Source organism: Acanthaster planci, linkage group LG04, assembly GCF_054643075.1.
Source record: "Acanthaster planci isolate LZ-2023a linkage group LG04, COTS_SCS, whole genome shotgun sequence".
Lineage (NCBI taxonomy): Eukaryota > Metazoa > Echinodermata > Asteroidea > Valvatida > Acanthasteridae > Acanthaster > Acanthaster planci.
In genome coordinates this window covers 18,089,038-18,107,449 of record NC_141780.1, presented here as the reverse complement: position 1 = coordinate 18,107,449, position 18,412 = coordinate 18,089,038, and the positions used below count along the sequence as shown (strand labels likewise).

Genomic DNA, 18,412 nt, shown 5'->3' with positions numbered 1-18,412 from the left:
CCATTAAAAAGACAACAAAATTTCGAGATTTGTTACTTGAAACATGTTAATGCTGGTCTTCTCGACCAGTGAGATCTCTAGACGTAATACAGTCGTTTTCCAGTTCCAGATCACAAGAATTATTCAGTCAGATTGCAGCTACAACAAATCCTTTAATTCCAGTGAAATGTGCCAGTGGTCACACATCCACTTTGTGTGCTAGAGATGCTACCGTGACCGAATTAATATCAAATTTTAAACTTTTAATTCGGACATACAGGATCGACGAAAGTAGCAACACTTTTTCTCGTTTTGGATCGTCTCTGGAAAGACGGTAACCACGGCGAGTGGGCCAGTCCATTTTCAGCCAGAACCGTTGTAAAAAGCTTTTTTCTGATGAAAAAAATTCTTAATTTAGCCAAATTTGGTTCCAAAATAAGAATTCCAATGAATTTTTAAAAAGTGAATCTTGCGTAAATTTCGACTGAACTTTTTCAGCAGCACGGCGCGAGCCAACACGAGTACTACCTCGTGCCGCGCATTTGACCATATGCCTTGCTCTATGATTTGACGAACCCATTACGTCACGCATAGAGCCAGGGCCTATGGGTCCAGTCCACTAATTCAAGCCCCATTGAAAACAGTGTAAAATCAGCACCGTTCAGGGCCCAATAGCATGCACGCCAACATCCCTGAGATTTCTGAAACACAAATGAAATTCTTGTCTGGTCACTTATCTTTCAATTTCTTTTCAAATTTTTGTGGGTTAACCAATTACATTTTTAATTATTCCCACAAAACAAAATCACCCCCAAAAAGTGATTTTTCCGAAGTCTGATTGCAGCCATTTTTCAAGTGGCAACCCTCGACTTTCTCGGGCACTTAGGACCATTTTTCAACCGTAGTTTTCAGCCCTTCTGCCCTCATATGAAAGCTCAAAGACCCAGGGAGTTGATCCTGGCGACGATTTACACAATCTCACCATTTTGGGGGCCAAACAATCTCCTTTTTCAACAGATACTGCGGGTGGGGGGCACTTTTAATGCTAATGAGCTGGTCAGAAATTCTCACTTGAATTAGTGGTCTGCACCCCTATGCGTCCCGTACATTTCTGCACCGGGAGATGAGTTCGCGACGTATATTGCGTGCATGCACTTAATGCGTGATCCAAAACTTAAAAACAATATGGTTTTCGGCCAGTTTTACTAAAACCTAACGCTGAAAGTCATTTTGAATAAATATACATTAGATGCGTCTTCCAATTTTTAGTAACATGCATTGAAACCCTGTGGACTTTCTTAAAAACAGCAATAAACATGTACAGTATGTCATGTTCCCGCCCCACGTTAAATCCCATGCGCTCGCATACGCACCTAGCACTAGTCGCATTTCAAGCACGAATTAGCACCACCACAGCAAAAATCCTAGGCTACGGTGTAAAAAAAAATACGTGAAAAATAAACAGCGCCCTCACTAGGACTAACCTGCTTAAAAAAATCTCAAAATGGCCGAATTATTGTTGGACCCAAATATTCGACTCTGGGTCGTTTTACCCATCGTATTTATCACATTTTTCGTGGGAATCATCAGGCACTATGTCAGTTTACTCCTCACATCACAGAAGAAAGTCAGTCTACAGCAAGTGTCTGACGGGTAAATGAAACGGTTATATTTTTGGCTAGGGGCTAATTAGTCATTGTATGGTAGTCATGACATTGCAAGTCTTGTTGAAGTTGAATTGAGGTCTCCTTCCGTGTGACTTGCGGCCATACAACTGTAGTGTTGGGTTCGTAACGCTGTGGGTTCTGAATGCAGTCCCTGGGTTATGCCAAATCGGTTTACATTTACGGTATAAAAATTCCACTTTCTCAATGAAATCTTCCCTCAAACAGCCGTTGAAACTGATGCATAGGCAGATAGGCCCCTCTCTTAAATCAGATCTAGGCCTACAGGCCAGATGGTGGGTTTTAAGATATAAGATGGTTTCGAGTCAACTCGGACCCAAACCAACTCGAACCCATGCCAACTCGGACCCAGTTCTAACCATGCTAACCCAGACCCATGACCAACTCGGACCCAATACTAACTTGGACCTACAACCAACTTGGACCCACCCTGTGTCAACTCGGACCCAACCCCAGGAGCGTGATTATCTTGTTAAAATTTAGATTTTGTCCACTTTTACATTTTAGCATTTGGTAAATGACACTTTTGCACTGCATGCTGCCAAGATGTAACGTCCTCTGTACACATAATGCAGGGAAACAGTGGCACAGACTTCCCAGAATTTCTCAGTTTTCAAGTTTGAACAGGCATGGTGGTTGAAAACCGTACAGGACTAGATTTGATATCAGTGATGTCTTGGAACAAGTGATAAATAGCTGATGAGCGTTGTATTTTTATGGTTGCCCATTCCTTTGATGTCTTATTTGCCGCTTGTAATCTAGAATCTTAATCGGTTATTAGCTTCCGAGGTACCGGCGTGATTAACCACAAAGAGACTGATTTTGTCACCTGCCATTCTTGAAACCCTATGATCGGGGAATGGGAGCTTGGGACAACCAATGGGAGCAGCTTTTGGAGTGTGATTGACAGTACCAAATCATTGAAGCCCTTTCTCCCAATTTTTTTGGCACTCCAGATCAACAGAAGAAATCGAATGAACTTTCACTAAATAGCCCCCAAAGTCTTTGTTGCAATAAAAAGCCACAGATAGGCCCTTCTGCTGTACATAAGAGATGCTGCATGCGTACAACACATACTGCAGATATACATCAATATCACAAACACTGACCTTTTGTAGTGTCTGATGGTGTTGACTTGAGTTGAGGTGGGTCCGAGTTGGTTGTGGGTCCGAGATGGTCGTGGGTCCGAGTTAGTATTGGGTCTGAGTTGGTTGTGGGTCCGAGTTGGCATGGGTCCGAGTTGGAATGTGTCCGAGTTGGTTTGGGTCCAAGTTGGAATGGGTCCGAGCTGGTTTGGGTCCGAGTTGACCTGATCCCTTTAAGACCATGTGACTGACTGTTTGTTGAAAAAAAAGGGCCTAGGCTAGGAGCTTTTCACCACCATCCCACTCTCCTGACAAACATGACCCAAACACATTGCACACTTTGCATGCATTACACAGTGCGCGTGCTTCAGGTAAAACATCAATAAATGTACATGTACTAGGCCTAGTCATGCTTATACATGTACATGTTATAGTAGGCCGGCATAATTGGGCTGCATTCGAAAACCCATAGCATTGCGAATGCCAAACCCATAGCAAATTGTAGGGCTGCAACTTAGTGCGAGTCACACAGAGTAGTAACCTGCAGTTCTGTAAGTAATTCAGAACTTAAGTTCACCACTGTTCACACAGTTAAACTTCAGCGAAACTAACCAAACAGTAGAGATGTGCAGTGCCAAAACGTTTGGTTTTGGCAAAAGGAACGTTGCTCTATGTGGAGCCTGTAAGGATGATTCTAGAAATCAGGGCTCCAAAAGTGACTCTTTGTGTCCCTGGTACATCTGACCTTTGTTATTTGACATGGAAATATCACCGGAATTGATTTCAAACTGTTACTATTTGTTTGGCAGGTAATTTGCAAAAATTCATCACTCCTAGAAATTAGAAAAATGTGTTCTGAACTTACAAAATCATATGTCAGATGTGACCGGGACACGAGAAAACCAATGGACTCCTAATTTCTGGAATTACCCATAAGCACCCGTACATGCATAGATTTGGAGCCTAAAAAGGATCATTTGATGTTGGTAGGCCTATGCTTAAATAAGGGAGTTGATCAGAGATAGATTTCCAAATCTTTTAGGGGGTTAACTACATGTAAGCTAATGGAACCTGAGGGACAACATGTACATGTACATGTATGTATAGTCATGATAGTCAACCATGCCCATCCCATCCGGAGATGCTAGAGCAGTCCTCGATTTACAAAAAAAGTGGCATGCACTGGTGCATGTGGACCAAAAAACCTACATGCACCAGGAAAAACCTACATGTGTCAATTTTGCGAATATCAGTAGCGCATATTCCTGTATACAACTATTCTAGCCGCGTTTACACTTGATTCTGTAAGGATCAGATCCGGTTAGAGCAATCAAGCGAGGGGGATCAGATCCGTGCCGGGTTTAAACTGGATCCTGATCCTGTGTGGCATCGATAGAGCGATGCGACCTCGGGGCAAAAGTTATTTGAACAGGTCACTGATTATGCGCACTTGAGCAAAACGGCAGCCATTACGCGCAAAACTCGAGCCCGCATATTTGTATACTTTGCACTGTATACACAAATGTACATGTACGTCTTGTCCTTTCTCACGTAGTAGCGGTAAACGAAAGTTGGACAGGCAACATGGAAAGAGAATAGAAATGGGCAAGTACCAGTTTACTACCAAATCGCCATGCAAAAGTACACTGGTTTAATTGGGAACCAGCGTAATGCTTGTTACATGGGCGTGCGTGTTCATGCAAGTGTACATACGTACATGACATGTACCTGTACTGTGTGGAAGACACAGACGTGTTTTTCGCGCACTTCAAGGCTTAGTTGTCAAAGTTGTCTTATCAGACAACTGGGTAAATGTTCAAGTTGTCCCATTCACCGTGTGCCTCAGTGGTCGAGTTGTCTCGACTGGAGTCGGTAAATGGTCGAGTTGTCCAATACCTGTTCATATACATGTACATGTACATGTATTCCGCTTAAAAGTTTGTTCACATTTTGTTTCAGCCAAGCATTGATGAGGAGTAGACTTCTGAGGGAAAATGGCAAATTTATTCCGAGACAGGTAAAATCAATTGAAATGAATGGTTTTCTACACAGAACATTATGCTTGGCATTACATGGTAGTATTAGATACAATGATGTTGCACTGTTGAAAGTGTAGGGAGAGTTATCATTAAGTGTAATGTAGTTTGAAGTAGTAAACCCAGCCTTAGAAATCTTGTAAAATTCAAAGCAGTATTGGTTGATCTGAATGGGTTCCAGAATCAGGACAAAGTAAGGTCCAATTTTTTTGGTTGGTATTATTTCTGCCATTGTGGGGTGTTTCATATGTAAACAAGGGAGGCGTGTAAATATTTTTTCCACACTTAACACATTTATTTATTTGTCAGTTGAAATCCCAAGCATGAAACCTGTGTTACTGCTTTCTGTAATTCATGGCACATTTTCCTTTGTGTATTCAACTTTGGTGTCTGTATAAACTTACAAACCACCTGGTGGAGATTATGAGTGAACAGTTTGCTTTGGAGAGCAACATTACAAGGGTATGCAGAAGTGATTGGGTCTTTTCGTTTTCTCTGAGTCTAAAGCGTAAGAGAAAGAGCCATTTCAGCCTCAGCTCAGGTTTTTTGTTTTTATTCCAAAGTCCTTCAACATGAGGAAACAGTTCTTCAACAACGAGGAGTCTGGCTTCTTTAAGGTGCAGAAGAGAGAAAGCGTAGTGCAAAATCCCATGGCAGGTAAGCTGTGGCTATGTGGAACATTGATCTCAGTGAGACAAGTATCATCCTAGCCAAGGGGGTATTTAGAACATTGGAAGTTTCCTTTGAGGAGACAAAAACCCAAAGTCCTCGCTGTTTAGCCACAATTTTGCTTTATTTTCATGATGTTCCAGCTTATGTTTTGGGGGGTTTTGAAGATGGTTGTGGGTGTGTTTGATTTTTTGCATCTTTGGAAAACCCGAATGAATTAGAAATTTTTACACTTTTGCTGAAGCTGAGAAATTGGGAGTATTGCTCAATAAAAATGACAGGATTGGAACAAGTTTGGAGATTTATTAACCTCCCACAACCTGTGTAGATCTGCCATGTGGAGTACATTTTATTCTGCTGTTTTTCCAAGAAATAAATGGTTAGTGTTGTGGTTGAGTCCATCACAAGTTCCTGTAAGTCCATCACAAGTCCCTGTAAGCCCATCACAAGTTCCGGTAAGCCCATCACAAGTCCCTGTAAGCCCATCACAAGTCCCTGTAAGTCCATCACAAGTCCCTGTAAGTCCATCACAAGTCCCTGTAAGCCCATCACAAGTCCCTGTAAGCCCATCACAAGTCCCTGTAAGTCCATCACAAGTCCCTGTAAGTCCATCACAAGTCCCTGTAAGTCCATCACAAGTCCCTGTAAGCCCATCACAAGTCCCTGTAAGCCCATCACAAGTCCCTGTAAGCCCATCACAAGTCATTCACTCTTAAGCCAAGTCGCAAGCCATTCAAATGAACTGTCACAAAAGCATTCCTTACAATTGGCTTTATGATTGGAAGGGACTTGTGAAGGGACTCTGCTACAAGCCTAGGCCCAAGAAGATTGATATTTGATAGCATACATGGACATGTAGCTTTAATCTGTTGCTACGGGGTCATGGCTTGGTTATCAATCAATCAATGGATCAATCAATCAAGCATTCATTTTGTTCTTCCTTCAGATCCCTCCATGCTGACAGACATGCTGAAAGGAAACTTGACCAACATCCTGCCCATGATCGTCATCGGTGGATGGATCAACTGGACCTTCTCAGGATTTGTAATCAGTAAGACAAAGAGATTCATCTGAATCTTACCCAAAATGCACTCACTTAAGAAAGTACCGTCATTCCAAAGAGTGTTGCCTTTCTTCCAGACGTTTGCAATGGTTGTGATTATAGAAGGTCACTGACTGACTGGAGACTTGTCAAAGAAAGTTGAACGTCTGTGAAGAAAAAAAGCATCTTAATATGCGACCAGAGTCAGAGATATCCGCTTATCTTGTTCCTCTCCAGTTTTGTTGGTGTAAAGTTAATTCCAACCTTTAATCCTCATACCACAGCATCAAAACACGAAGTAGACAGCCTCTAGGAGAGCAAGAGAAGATTGTGGTCAGTTGGATGTAACGAATAAAGTGAGATTTTATCATTTTGATCACGTATTTGCTTTTACAGCCAAGGTCCCCTTCCCGTTGACATTACGCTTCAAGCCCATGCTCCAGCGTGGCGTAGAGCTAGCCTCCCTGGATGCCTCCTGGGTCAGCTCCGCCAGCTGGTACTTTCTGAATGTCTTTGGTCTGCGGAGTGTCTACTCGTTGATACTCGGGGAAAATAACGGTGAGGATACAGCGCACTGTGTGCATCAACCCGTAGATCAGTTATTTGGAGTTGCACCACTTTGGTTCTGAGAAGAGTGCATTTTAAATCTAAGAGGTTTCAGTCGATGGTAGCTATTATCCTTATATCATTCTTGACAAAGCCAGCTTTGCTGAAATGCAAGCTTTGAGTTTACCAAGGATTTCAAAAGGTAACCATATATTAGGGCTGAGTCAATTTGAATAATTCACTATTCGAATATTCGACCTTCAATGTGGTCGAATATCTAAATATTCGGTCATACCGACCCACAGATTGTTGAGGAACAAACCATATACAAAATCAGTTGAAATAATGGACGCAATTGTACACTATAATCACTATAATAGCTTTTCACATCTACGAGTATCTCCAGCCATGATTTAGGAAGATTTAACAGACGAACAATAATTCTTTTCCTATTAAAAATGTATATTCCTTTTAGATTATTTAATGAAGAATGTACTTTTCAAATCGCTGTAAAGTTTTTGTCGCTTTTTATTAAAATTTACTTGGAACAAGCCTCCGTAGTGCAATTTTTCTCGTTTAAATAAAAGAAAGCTCTCCCTTTCTTTTCATTGAGTTTGCATTCGAATATTCAAATTCGAAAAAAGATATTCGAATATTCGATGATCGAACGAATATTCGGTTATTCAGATATTTGGCACAGCCTTACCATATACAGTCAAGCCTCATTAATAAGAGCACTGTTAATACAAGATTCTGCTTACAGCAAAGAAATCTTCAGGTCCAAGTCTTTTGTTTTTCATTGTTTTCATTCCTGATAATACCAGGCTCCTGTTATAACAAGGTAATTTTGCCAAGTTCGAAGAGCTTCTTTTTAACGAGGTTCGACTGTATGCCATTCGCTGAAAAAATCAGGTGTCCAAGTAATAGATAAAACAAAAGTTCCAAAGGTAAAGAAATTTTTGGATGATGTCTAGAACAATCCCAGAATGCTTCTCATTGCAATCCTGACTTCCATAACAAATTTGTCATGACCAGTTCCATTGTGCCCCCCAGTGGGTAGCCAGTCAGTGTAAACAGTCCAAGAAAATATTCCAGGTTTAATTATCGTTTGTAATGAAATTGAATCCCAGGTTTCATGTCTGTGTTTCTCCCATGTGACCCGTAAGATGTGTTCACTCCAAATTTGGCATTCCTTTGTCATTAATGTTTGCAATTCTTGATCGCAGCGGCTGACCAGGCTCGCTTGATGCAGCAACAGATGAGCATGAGCCAGCCAATGGGAGCCAACCCTGACCCCATGAAGGCATTCAAGGTCAGTTCCGATTGGTCAGAGACTTCAGAGTTCCAGGGATTAAAGGGCCAATCATTATGCAGTGCATTCAAGATTGTCTGCCTTGCACGTAGGATCTGATTTTGAAGCAGGGGTTTTTGCCTTATTCGCAATAGATGAACGTCGAGCTACCTGTGCTATAGGGGAAAGGTTTCATTACTTCTTGGGGGCTTTTGTGTAAAGTAACTTCTTGTTAATGCTTTTCCTGGCCTACAGCTTTGGCCACAATGTTTTTCCGCCATTAATGGGGGCCTCTTGAGTGTAGAATGCTTTTTTGGTCAGGTTGGCCTGAAAGTAGAGAATTTGGAATGTGCAATCACTTTCAGGCTTATATAAATTGGTATTTCAAGCAAGTTCTTTTTGAAGTTAGCATGTGCTTTTTTGGTGCTCAGTGCCTATGATCTCTGTGAGAATAACAAAGCTCTCTGTCTCTACAAATGTATATTTCTTCTAGTTCCTTGAAATGGGTGCCTTGCCTAAGATTCCCATAAATCACTTGTCATGAAGTTTCTGACAGATACGCCATGTTTATTGCAGGCGGAGTGGGAAGCCTTGGAAATCTGTGGTCATAAATGGGCCCTGGAGAACGTCGAAGATGAACTCATCGAAAGAAGCCCCACTCCCATCGTGCCCTACGGCCAACACAACTTCTTAACCAAGATGAAAGTCAAATGAACAAGCCCCCGTACCCCCAACATCCCTCAAAAGAGAATCTGTAATCTACTTTAATCGAGACCACAGGCACTTACCAATTCACATACAGTTTGTGGAGAGAGGAAGCTTTTCCTTTACTAAGATCCCCAAAAGACGTAATGTTTCACAGGAGTCGGATTTGCTGCAACATTTGGGTGTTTCTTGAACAATTTGGCAGTCAGCCAGTTGAGATTCAAACAGTTGTTATTGAGATCATTCAATAACAAAGCACCTGAAGTCCTCACAACACCAGCTTGAATGTGTTCAGTGCATGCGAGTCTGCATAAAGGCTGCTCTGATAGGATCGACATCACATGAACGTGTTGCTGTCCTTGAATGACCTACAGTGTGCTTAATTATGTGCATGCAGTGTTGGAATACTCAACTGGCTCAGTGAGCATGATTCAATATGTACCTCTCTCTCTCCGGAAGAATACTTAGGAAAATAAGCTGTTGGATGCCAATTATTAAAGAAAGGACCTCTCTGTGATGTCCACCTGGTGCCCAATTTACTTGGATCACTGTACCCCCAATCTTGAATTACCATTGTATAAGTGCCAACGCAAACCTGTCTGTCAGATGAACAGTTGACTGTGACTTCAGATGCCGCTGCGGAATTGTCACCCATTTGGTTCATCCCAAGTTATTCCTAGGAGAAGCCACTGCAACTTGTGTTGTTACAGGGCTTATTTATTGGGGGGGGGTATTAAATGTAATTTGATTTGAGAAAATCAAGATCTGAGTTGCTTTGGGCTCTTCACATAAGTTTGACCACAGTATTTCTTTTTCACGTTGGTAGTTTTGAGTACTAAAGTCATTTAATGACGAATAATTTAAGAACAAATCAGACTGCTATTCTTCATCACTACTGTGTTAAATTATGAACACCTGTAGAGAAATAAATCAGTTTCGTGGAATTGGAATTTTATAGAGGTGTTGGATTGGTTGTGACTCTTCATTCTTGTTTTCATCAGGAAAAAATTTCAAAGAACACTGTGAAAATCACGGGTAAATGGAATATTTTGAAGACCTAGTATCAGTGTTGCATTCGAGTCCATCACAAGTCCATCGTAAGTCGTTCAGTCTTTAGCCAATTTACAGGCTATTCAAATGAGCTGTGACAAAAGCATTCCTTTGTCATTGTTCACCCTGTTACTTATGACTGGCCTTGTGACGGCACTTGTCATGTTTGTGATGGACTCGAATACAACACTGCCTAGTATTGAGGCAAATGGCGCAAACTTTTGTGGAGGTCTTGCAGCTGTATTATTTCGTGGGCGTGGTGTTCTGCATGTACAGAAACTTGGGTGTGGGGTCGGTCGGAAGGTGAAGTGTTTTGTGAAGCGCCCCCTCTATTGGCCACCTTTACAGCACTGGTGTCGTGTAGTAGTGATCGGACTTGGATAATAACTGGTCCCCTGCGTTCTGGTGCTGGTTAAAGATGCTACACGTGCAGTTTGCCTGCGGTGTACTGTATGCAGTGTTAGTGCAGTGTGGTCAGAGGTTGAAGCCAAGTGAGACCCAAAATTGTGGCATGCATGAAAATTCACGGATTTTTGTAGTGCCTCAAGGTAAGTCTTAATATTGGCCAGCTTATGTAAAACTTGCCCTTGCTAGGAATCAGTTAAATATTATTCTGTATTCTGTAGTGCAGTGTGGGGCCTGCGATCCGACGTTCGTGGGTGCGCAGAGTGGGGTAGTCCGAGTAACTTCAAACTTGGACCCGAAAAATCGTCTTTTTTTAACATTGGGACATGGTTGGGCGATCGTAGAGTCCAAGTACCTTCCGTAGGCTTTTTCTCCCATTAATTTATTTCATTCAAAATTGCTCGTACCCCGAATCAAAACCCTCCGAATTCACCTCCAAAATAGTCCTTAAACTGCATGTCGAATGCGTCCAGCTTGGGATCAAGTGAGAATCGGAGATTCCAATAATAATGATAAGATTTACTCACATTTAAATTCAGCCATTTCTTCCTTTCAAATACCCCAAAAGATTTTAAGGTTTTTTAACGTGATTTTTTTTAAAGTAATTTGTAAAAAATTTTTTAAGTGATTTGAATCATGATTTAAATCAGTGATTAAATCAAACAACCTTGCTTAGGAATGTCCAGTGAAAGTTTGCTGCATGTACATGCACATTTATCTGGAAAAGAGTTCCATATATTTGGAAAACACTTATTTTCCCTCAATTATGCACTTCTCTAAAAAAAAAGACCAAATCAGCTTTTCTTTAAAGTGCTTTATTGTAGATCATAATATGGATCACACAAGCTTTTTAACTTGTTTTCTTATTTTGCAGGATTTGCCTCACACGTTTCGATAGCATAAAAGCGTGTACATCAAAGATGTTTCTACTATTATGGAGCCGGAGAGGTTTCATGAGGCCAACCAACTTATTCTTTGGCAGGAGTCCAAAGAGAGTGGATAGCCACCTCCCTGTGCTTGCAAAGAAAGTTAACTTGAGTCGTCAAAACTGTCTGCGTTCTATGTCCCAACAGTTAAACAAGTCACAGTTGGGGAAACATCCTTGCCGGCTGAGCCAACTTGCTGACTGCAACAAAACACATGTGTGCAGATGCAGTACTTTGAATCATTCAGAACTAGATGATGCCTTGAGATCACGAGGGGCAACGACTACAGAGGATGGTGAGATTAAGGAAAAAGAGGACAAGGATGATGGATTGGCTCGCATCAAGGCGGCCAAGTTGGAGATTGAGGTGATGCGGAGCTCAGGGTCTCCGGTGCCAGACTCTATCAACGAGTTTGACTTGGATTACTTCAGCGCGCTTACCTCCAAGAGGTCCCGGAAGAGGTTCCTGGCATTCCTGTACAAGAAGCAGATGCAGCGCTTGAAGGACAAGGAGAAGCGGAGGCTGGCCAGGGAGGCGAAGGAGGCAGAAGCTCCGAAGGCTGAGGAAGACATGGACCTACCACTGAAGAACCGGCTCTTCTTGCAACTCCAGCAGCAGAGTGTCCTCCAGTTCGACCACTGGCACCTGGCTGCAGGGATGAAGTTTGGCCCCAAGTTGGTCTACGACTTCAGCTATGAGGAGCACATGAGGCGGCCGGAGATCATCAGCCTGGTCAATCAGCTGATGCTGGGGGTGAGTGCCAACAAACTCGCCAGGGACCCCTTTGACATCCACTGGATGGGATTGCAGGAAGGCAGCGCAACGATGCGGGAGATCAAGAGGATGTTGGGGGAATCTTTCAACTCCGTCATGGTCAACATCACCGACAAGCAAGTCCAGGACGTCTTTCCCATGGAGGACATTGTGTACCTCACTGCCGATTCCCCCAACATCATGAGATCCTACGACCCGAACAAAGTCTACATCATCGGTGCCTTAGTTGACAGTCATAAAATCCTCCGAGGCGTGTCCTTTGCCAAAGCTAAGCGGCTTGACCTGGCTCATGCCCGCCTCCCGTTGGACCTTTTCCTGAAATGGAGCTCGGGGGGTAAGAATCTGACCCTGGATCAAATGATCCAGATCCTAATTGAGCTTAACACCTCGGGGGATTGGGTCAAAGCTCTTAACCACGTCCCAGTGCGGAAACACACCGGACTGAAATCGGAACAAACTTCGGAGCAATTCGATCCCAAGAATCATGAGCAGAGGACATTTGAGAAAAGTCCCCCACAAGAAGAGGTGAGGTTCGCTTTTAGTCGAGCCACTCATTCTCGTAAATGGCCAGTACTGGAAGAACCAACGCTCAGCCACTCAAAGAGAAGAAGCAGCTTCTCAATGAGGCAGAGAGTGAGACAGATCATTGATAAGGAAGAAGATGATCCATCGAATGAGACGGTATTCAGCGCGTCTGGAGGGTACAGATATCATCAGACCAGTTCCAACAAAGATAGACAGTGGTTTGAAGACTGAGTAATGGAATCAAGGACATGAACTCAATCAATCCATAAACTGCAGGCTTCCGGTCAGCAAGGATGACCTGATAATGTGTTGATTCACTTTGGAATTTTTAACCATATGCTGCCAGGTTCTTTTAAAAATGCAGTGCCTACATACTGTATGGGCGATTTTCAAGATTTTCCGTTTTCTAATTCCTCAAGAATTCATAATTTCATTTAATGGACGTTTACACCCACATGAAAGACTGCTTGGTGTCTACTCTTATCTGACATGCAACCTCCATTGACGTCCAAGTATTTCAGCCAGGCCTGCCGGCCTGTAAAGAGAGCTCAGAATTGCAAGTGTTACGTGTTCCCAACGAATGCCAGTGGCTTCTTTTCAAACAAGGCTGGATTTGCGTGCAGCGGTACTGTATCGCTCATCGATGGGGAGCTGGAGCAGTTTTGTCCGCGGTGCTAATCCACGGGCGGGCTTAGCCAAAAACAGTGGTATGCTGTATCAAAACAGTGATGGATTACCTCCAATAAATGCAAGCTTAAAAATGATGGCAATTCCTAGCAACAAGTCTTTTGTTCCGAGTACAGTCTTTGTTACAAGGCCCAGCTCTTTTGTCCGATTTCGGGCACCCCAGCTACGCATACAAACCCAAAGTACCCGAAACCGGGCTCCCCCGCGGCATATGGTTAAGACAATTTAGAGAGCTTTTATGATGGGTGAATTCAATAAGGGTTGAGAGGTCCCATGTTTAGGACATCATAGTATCCTGGTTACATGTATATTTATTGCACAAATAAATTGCAGATGGTAGTAAACCGTTTGAGTAGCATCAGTGCAACAAGTCCAAAACTTTGTCGTGTACACAAATATTTGTCAAAGAATGCACTCTCACATGGACTTCTAGTAAAAACCTAAACAATGAAGGTGTGCCATCAACCAATATCAATACTTGAAAAGTTCTTTTCAGTGTGGCTGGAAAATTTTTGAGGCATTCGATTGTGTTCAATAAATATTATACTGTAATAGATAAAGTGACTTTTTGCTATCCGTCAAGGTAGGCCTATTGAATGAGTATGCAAGTGATATACATTTCAACAGAAAAACGGAAGGTGCCTTTACTTCATTTGCTAATTTGATTCCAGTCAAAGGCAGATCCCAGGGAGGGGCAATGGAGGGTATGCCCCCTCCCCCCAGAAAGTGTCTAGAGAAATGGGGGAGGGGGGATATTTAGAGAAAAGCAATTTTTGGCTGACATGTAAAATGTTTTTTATTTAATTTCCTCTTGAAAAAAATGTACAAAGCCCAAAATGTTGCCTCACCCCTCTGAAATTTCTTAAACAAGGTTTCATGAAAAAAAAGTCAAAATTTTTGGGGCCCCCTAATATGATCACAAATTGGTCGGGGGGTCTGCTGTTGACCCTACAGCCCCCACCAGGTCACAGTTTTTGTGGTCGTCACGCACTTCGCTCTTTGGGAGAGTAAAGCTCGCTGACCCCATAGATTTGGTGGTAGGCTAACCATTGCTCTTTTGGACACTTCAATATCTCATTCAATTTATCACTGGAGACATCACATCTAGACATCACAGACCAGACTCAAGACTAGTCGCCATGAGACCAGTCGCTGGCCCTGGAATGCTTTTGTTGCAGTTTATTTGAGTACATGTAGCTTGTTATTTGAATTCAGCCTGGAGGTCTTTTGTTTGATGTTGATGCATCTTCCACCCATTAAAATGGGGCATTGAAAAACTTCCAAAACTAAATTATCCCCAGGTGAGAAGTACCTACAACTGTTTTCGTGGAATGGAAATATAAATTATGACTTTTTTCTTGTAATAGAAATAGAAAAGATAACATCAAGCCAATCTTTTACTTCGGCAGTTTACATTTATGCTGTCTAAATGAGAATTATAGTTTGGGAAAACCAAGATTTCGGCTTGAATTGTTTTTTCATACACAATATATTTCCATGATCAGCCCCCTCGTGCATAGAGTTTTATATTACTAAGTATCACGAGAGGGCGCTCTCAAATGGTGGGAAAAAAATCCGTTGCAGCAAACAGCCGTCCATTAAAATAGAAAAGCGATACCGAGAAAATTAAACATGGCGACTCGTGGTTAGCCGGTTGGTAATTTGGGGGATCGTCATCGGTCCAGAATTTCTATTTAGTTGTCTTCGTTGTAACAATCTTTTCCAAAATGTCTGACTCCGACGAGTTTCCAGAGACCATTGATGAACTCCGGGTGGAAATTGAACGTCTGAAGGATGAATTAAACCTCGCAAGTCAAGAGAAAATCCAGGCGGCCGAATATGGGTTGGTTGTGTTGGAAGAGAAACAGGCGTTAAAACAACAGTTCGAAGAACTGGAAGTGTTGTATGAAACCTCCAAGACGGAACTTCAACTGGCCAAAGAGGTGACGTGCACTGATTTTTGTAATGCATTTCCTGTCATTGGGTAAGAGTTCGGAGCCAAGAGTTCCATAGGCCTCCGAACATCACAAATTTTTCCCTGCATAAGGCTTTAGGGCCTAGCCTAGCCCAGGTTGGCAGGTTGGACGTTGTCTTCATTTCATTACAACAACGTAGTACGGTCAGGGAGTCTAGGCCTAGTCTTTAGAAAGTTTAGTGTCATTGCCTTTTGTCAGTCATGCTGTTTAGCGTCAACAAGCGTCAACACACACAAGTAGGGCCCAACGTCAACAAGCGTCAACAAATTTAAAATACCCTCTACAGACTTAAAAGTATTTTAGAGACTCTAACAGTTGGCCTAACACTTGCCACTGTATAAGAGAAACACGGAATTTGCCTCCAGATTCTCGCAGGAAAACGAAAATGTTTGCGATGTACATGTATGGGGGCCGCCATCTTTCTTTCCTCTGCCGTCCATGCGGAAACAAGATGGCGGCCGGTCGGACAGCACTAACAGGCCCAACTTTGTCACTCAAATTTCATCTGTCAAATATCATTTCAGATCGATAAAATACATACACTGTAAAATTTGATATTTAAGATCCTACTTAACTGTTTAGATAAAAATCTTTGCATAAATATGTTTTAATAACTTGTTGATGCTTTGTTGATGCTTGTTGACGCTAAATAGCATGACCCCTTTTTGTGGACTGGTTTAGACCTAGGCGGAGCCTACTTCAAGAACTCAAAGTCACTACTCCATCATACTCCTTGTGACTTTGAGCCAAAATGGTTTACATGGTGTCCAAATGCTATTGGGTTTTGGAATCAGATTGTTGTGGTGAAATTATTCACTGGTGTAAGAAATCTACATGTATTAGGCCTAGGCCTAAATCAAATTTTCCCCTGTCAGGAAAGCTGATCAACTTTGTGTTGTTTTCATCCAATCTTGGGACTGTCCTGGCTGCTGCTGTGACCTGGAAACACCCATCGGTGGGACGTGTGACCTGCTGTTTTTTTAGTGTGCTGTGTAGCTGTGACATATTGCGAGACTTAAAAATCCTCCCCCTTCCCCACCCAGCACTGACTGAGAGTGCATCCTGATCATGCTGATCAAGTGATCATACCCAACATACATTGTACATGTAGTGCTCTACATGTAGTTACTGGGTCAAGGCTGAGGAGAAATCGTTTTTAGGTATATTTTAGAGTTTGCACTTGTTGCGATAAATTTACGAAACTCAAACTGTGGAGTATTATTGCTTAATCATAATGCAAGATTTGTCGATATTCCACCTTTAGCCGATCACATTTTTCACGGTTGTGGAAAATTGTTTTGAAAGAGCAAGCAAAGTTGGAGATTTCGTGCAGGATCAATCAATCACGTGCAGCATGATCGTTCAGGTGAATTTGTGCCAATTTGTTGTGTTCGACCTTCACAACAGTGTTGACCAGAACTATACTACATACATGTATACATTATAAGCAGATGAAAACGTGAAATTGTACATCACAATTGCCTTATACTTTGTATGTATAAGGTCTTTCAGTAGTCAAGCTCCTTTTGTTATTAGGCAGCATTGTTGAATCATGGAATCAAAATAAAAGTCACTTCTTAATACTGGTCAGCATTTGTTCTGCCACAGTGGAATTTGTAAAAGAAGGAAACTGAAACGGTTCTTCAGAAGATTTGGCGAACCTTACATTTTATTACATGGAACTGTGTGATGAGACAGTGCATGTACTGTATACAGCACATGTACATGCACATGTATTGTACATGTTCATGTACATGTGGATGGTAGGCCTACATTGTAAATGCCAATTTTATATTTTGATTTTCTGGCTCTGACACTACAATCATCACAAGTTGTTTGGAAGAAATTACATGTAAATCAAAAATTTGCTAAACTGAATTTTAGTCCCCCTCCCATTTGGCTGAAAAGAGGGCAGTTGATCCATAGTCCCCAAAATAAGAAAGGTTTGTTCAAAAGATCATTTGTTAAAGGAACAACTGGAAAAGTAGCTCCATGGTTTGGTCAGTGATTGTGTATCACTGTACTGTGTTTTCCTTCAACAGACGTAATCAAAATTCATTTCAAATTAAAAGCCCATTTATTCAAAAGTCACTCCTATTCCTAAAGTAACTTCCAAATGTAGTTCGCATTCATGTAAAATCTAGAGGCCTTTTACACTTAACCCTGGGCAAACTATGCCTGCCCTGGGTTGAAAATTTGATTTTTTAAACCTTACTTCCCAATCGGTGTTGCTTCACAGATATTACAGGGGTGAGTTCGACCGGAAATGAACATTTTCAGATGTGAATTGTCACCATTTGTCAACCCTGCATCAACCCCAAGATTATGTCTGGTGTAAAAAGGCCTTAAATGGGTTAAGCAGATGCTGTGGCTGTCATAATGAAAGAAATATTTCAAGCATGTGAAAAAGGGGGGTTGAAAAGGAAGGGTAATTCTTTTGTGTCATCAGTGGCGCAGTGGGTCTAGAGTACATCGTACGCATACCTGCACATGTAAAGTATAGTATAATTGCACGTGAAGACCCTGATGAGTCTGGTGTTGAAAGCAGAGTTAAGACCAGCCTGAAGAACACGCCTACATGTAGATTGTAAGTTTTCCTGACAGTTCATGGCATAAAAAAGACATAAAGGATTCTGACCAATTGCCTGGGGTTTGGAAGGTGATACATGTATATCGTTTTTGGGATGGGCCAGTTTGTGGTTGTAGCACATTCATTGAAATGTTTTGGTACAAGAAGTCGAGAACTGTACTCAGAAGAGTTAATGATACGGTAGGCGTACCGTACTTTGTGGCTGGTTCTCGGTAGAATGTGATGTCTTGAACATTAATAACGATGCAGTGGAATGCTGGTTCAAAGCCATATTCCACATTGTTACTGCTTTCTACACACACCGGTACATGTAGTACATCATGCATTTAACTATTCCAATAGTTCAGGTAGAGGTCATTTTGTACATGTACAGTACATGCACGTATGTAGTCTGCATGTACATGTGTATAAGTTACATGTACATGTACTTGCGGTACGTTT

At 42.0% G+C, this 18,412-nt stretch overlaps 3 protein-coding genes across 13 annotated transcripts in view; all 3 read left to right on the top strand.

The window, feature by feature from the left end:
* Positions 1-1,454: 1,454 nt before the first annotated feature.
* emc3 (ER membrane protein complex subunit 3) lies at positions 1,455-9,993 on the top strand. The gene is made up of 7 exons (XM_087136197.1): positions 1,455-1,632; positions 4,709-4,766; positions 5,349-5,442; positions 6,401-6,505; positions 6,893-7,054; positions 8,269-8,354; positions 8,910-9,993. The coding sequence occupies exons 1-7, from the start codon at positions 1,484-1,486 to the stop codon at positions 9,045-9,047; spliced, it is 792 nt and encodes a 263-aa protein (XP_086992323.1). The 5' UTR covers positions 1,455-1,483; the 3' UTR covers positions 9,048-9,993.
* Positions 9,994-10,479: 486 nt separating this feature from the next.
* On the top strand, positions 10,480-13,969 carry trmt10c (tRNA methyltransferase 10C, mitochondrial RNase P subunit). Its single transcript, XM_022249711.2, has 2 exons — positions 10,480-10,636; positions 11,368-13,969. Exon 2 carries the CDS (start codon positions 11,414-11,416, stop codon positions 12,947-12,949), a length of 1,536 nt encoding a protein of 511 aa, XP_022105403.2. The 5' UTR covers positions 10,480-10,636; positions 11,368-11,413; the 3' UTR covers positions 12,950-13,969.
* A 1,057-nt stretch (positions 13,970-15,026) lies between these two features.
* Positions 15,027-18,412, top strand: part of LOC110987190 (protein bicaudal D homolog 2-like) — a 42,454-nt gene continuing 39,068 nt past the window's right edge. For all 11 annotated transcript variants that reach the window (XR_002599237.2, XM_022249699.2, XM_022249698.2 and 8 more), the window contains exon 1: positions 15,027-15,348. Coding sequence is in view for 10 of the 11 variants with exons in the window: in XM_022249699.2 (XP_022105391.1) it covers positions 15,133-15,348 (216 nt within the window). In the remaining variant the exon portion in view is untranslated. The remainder of the gene's footprint in view (positions 15,349-18,412) is intronic.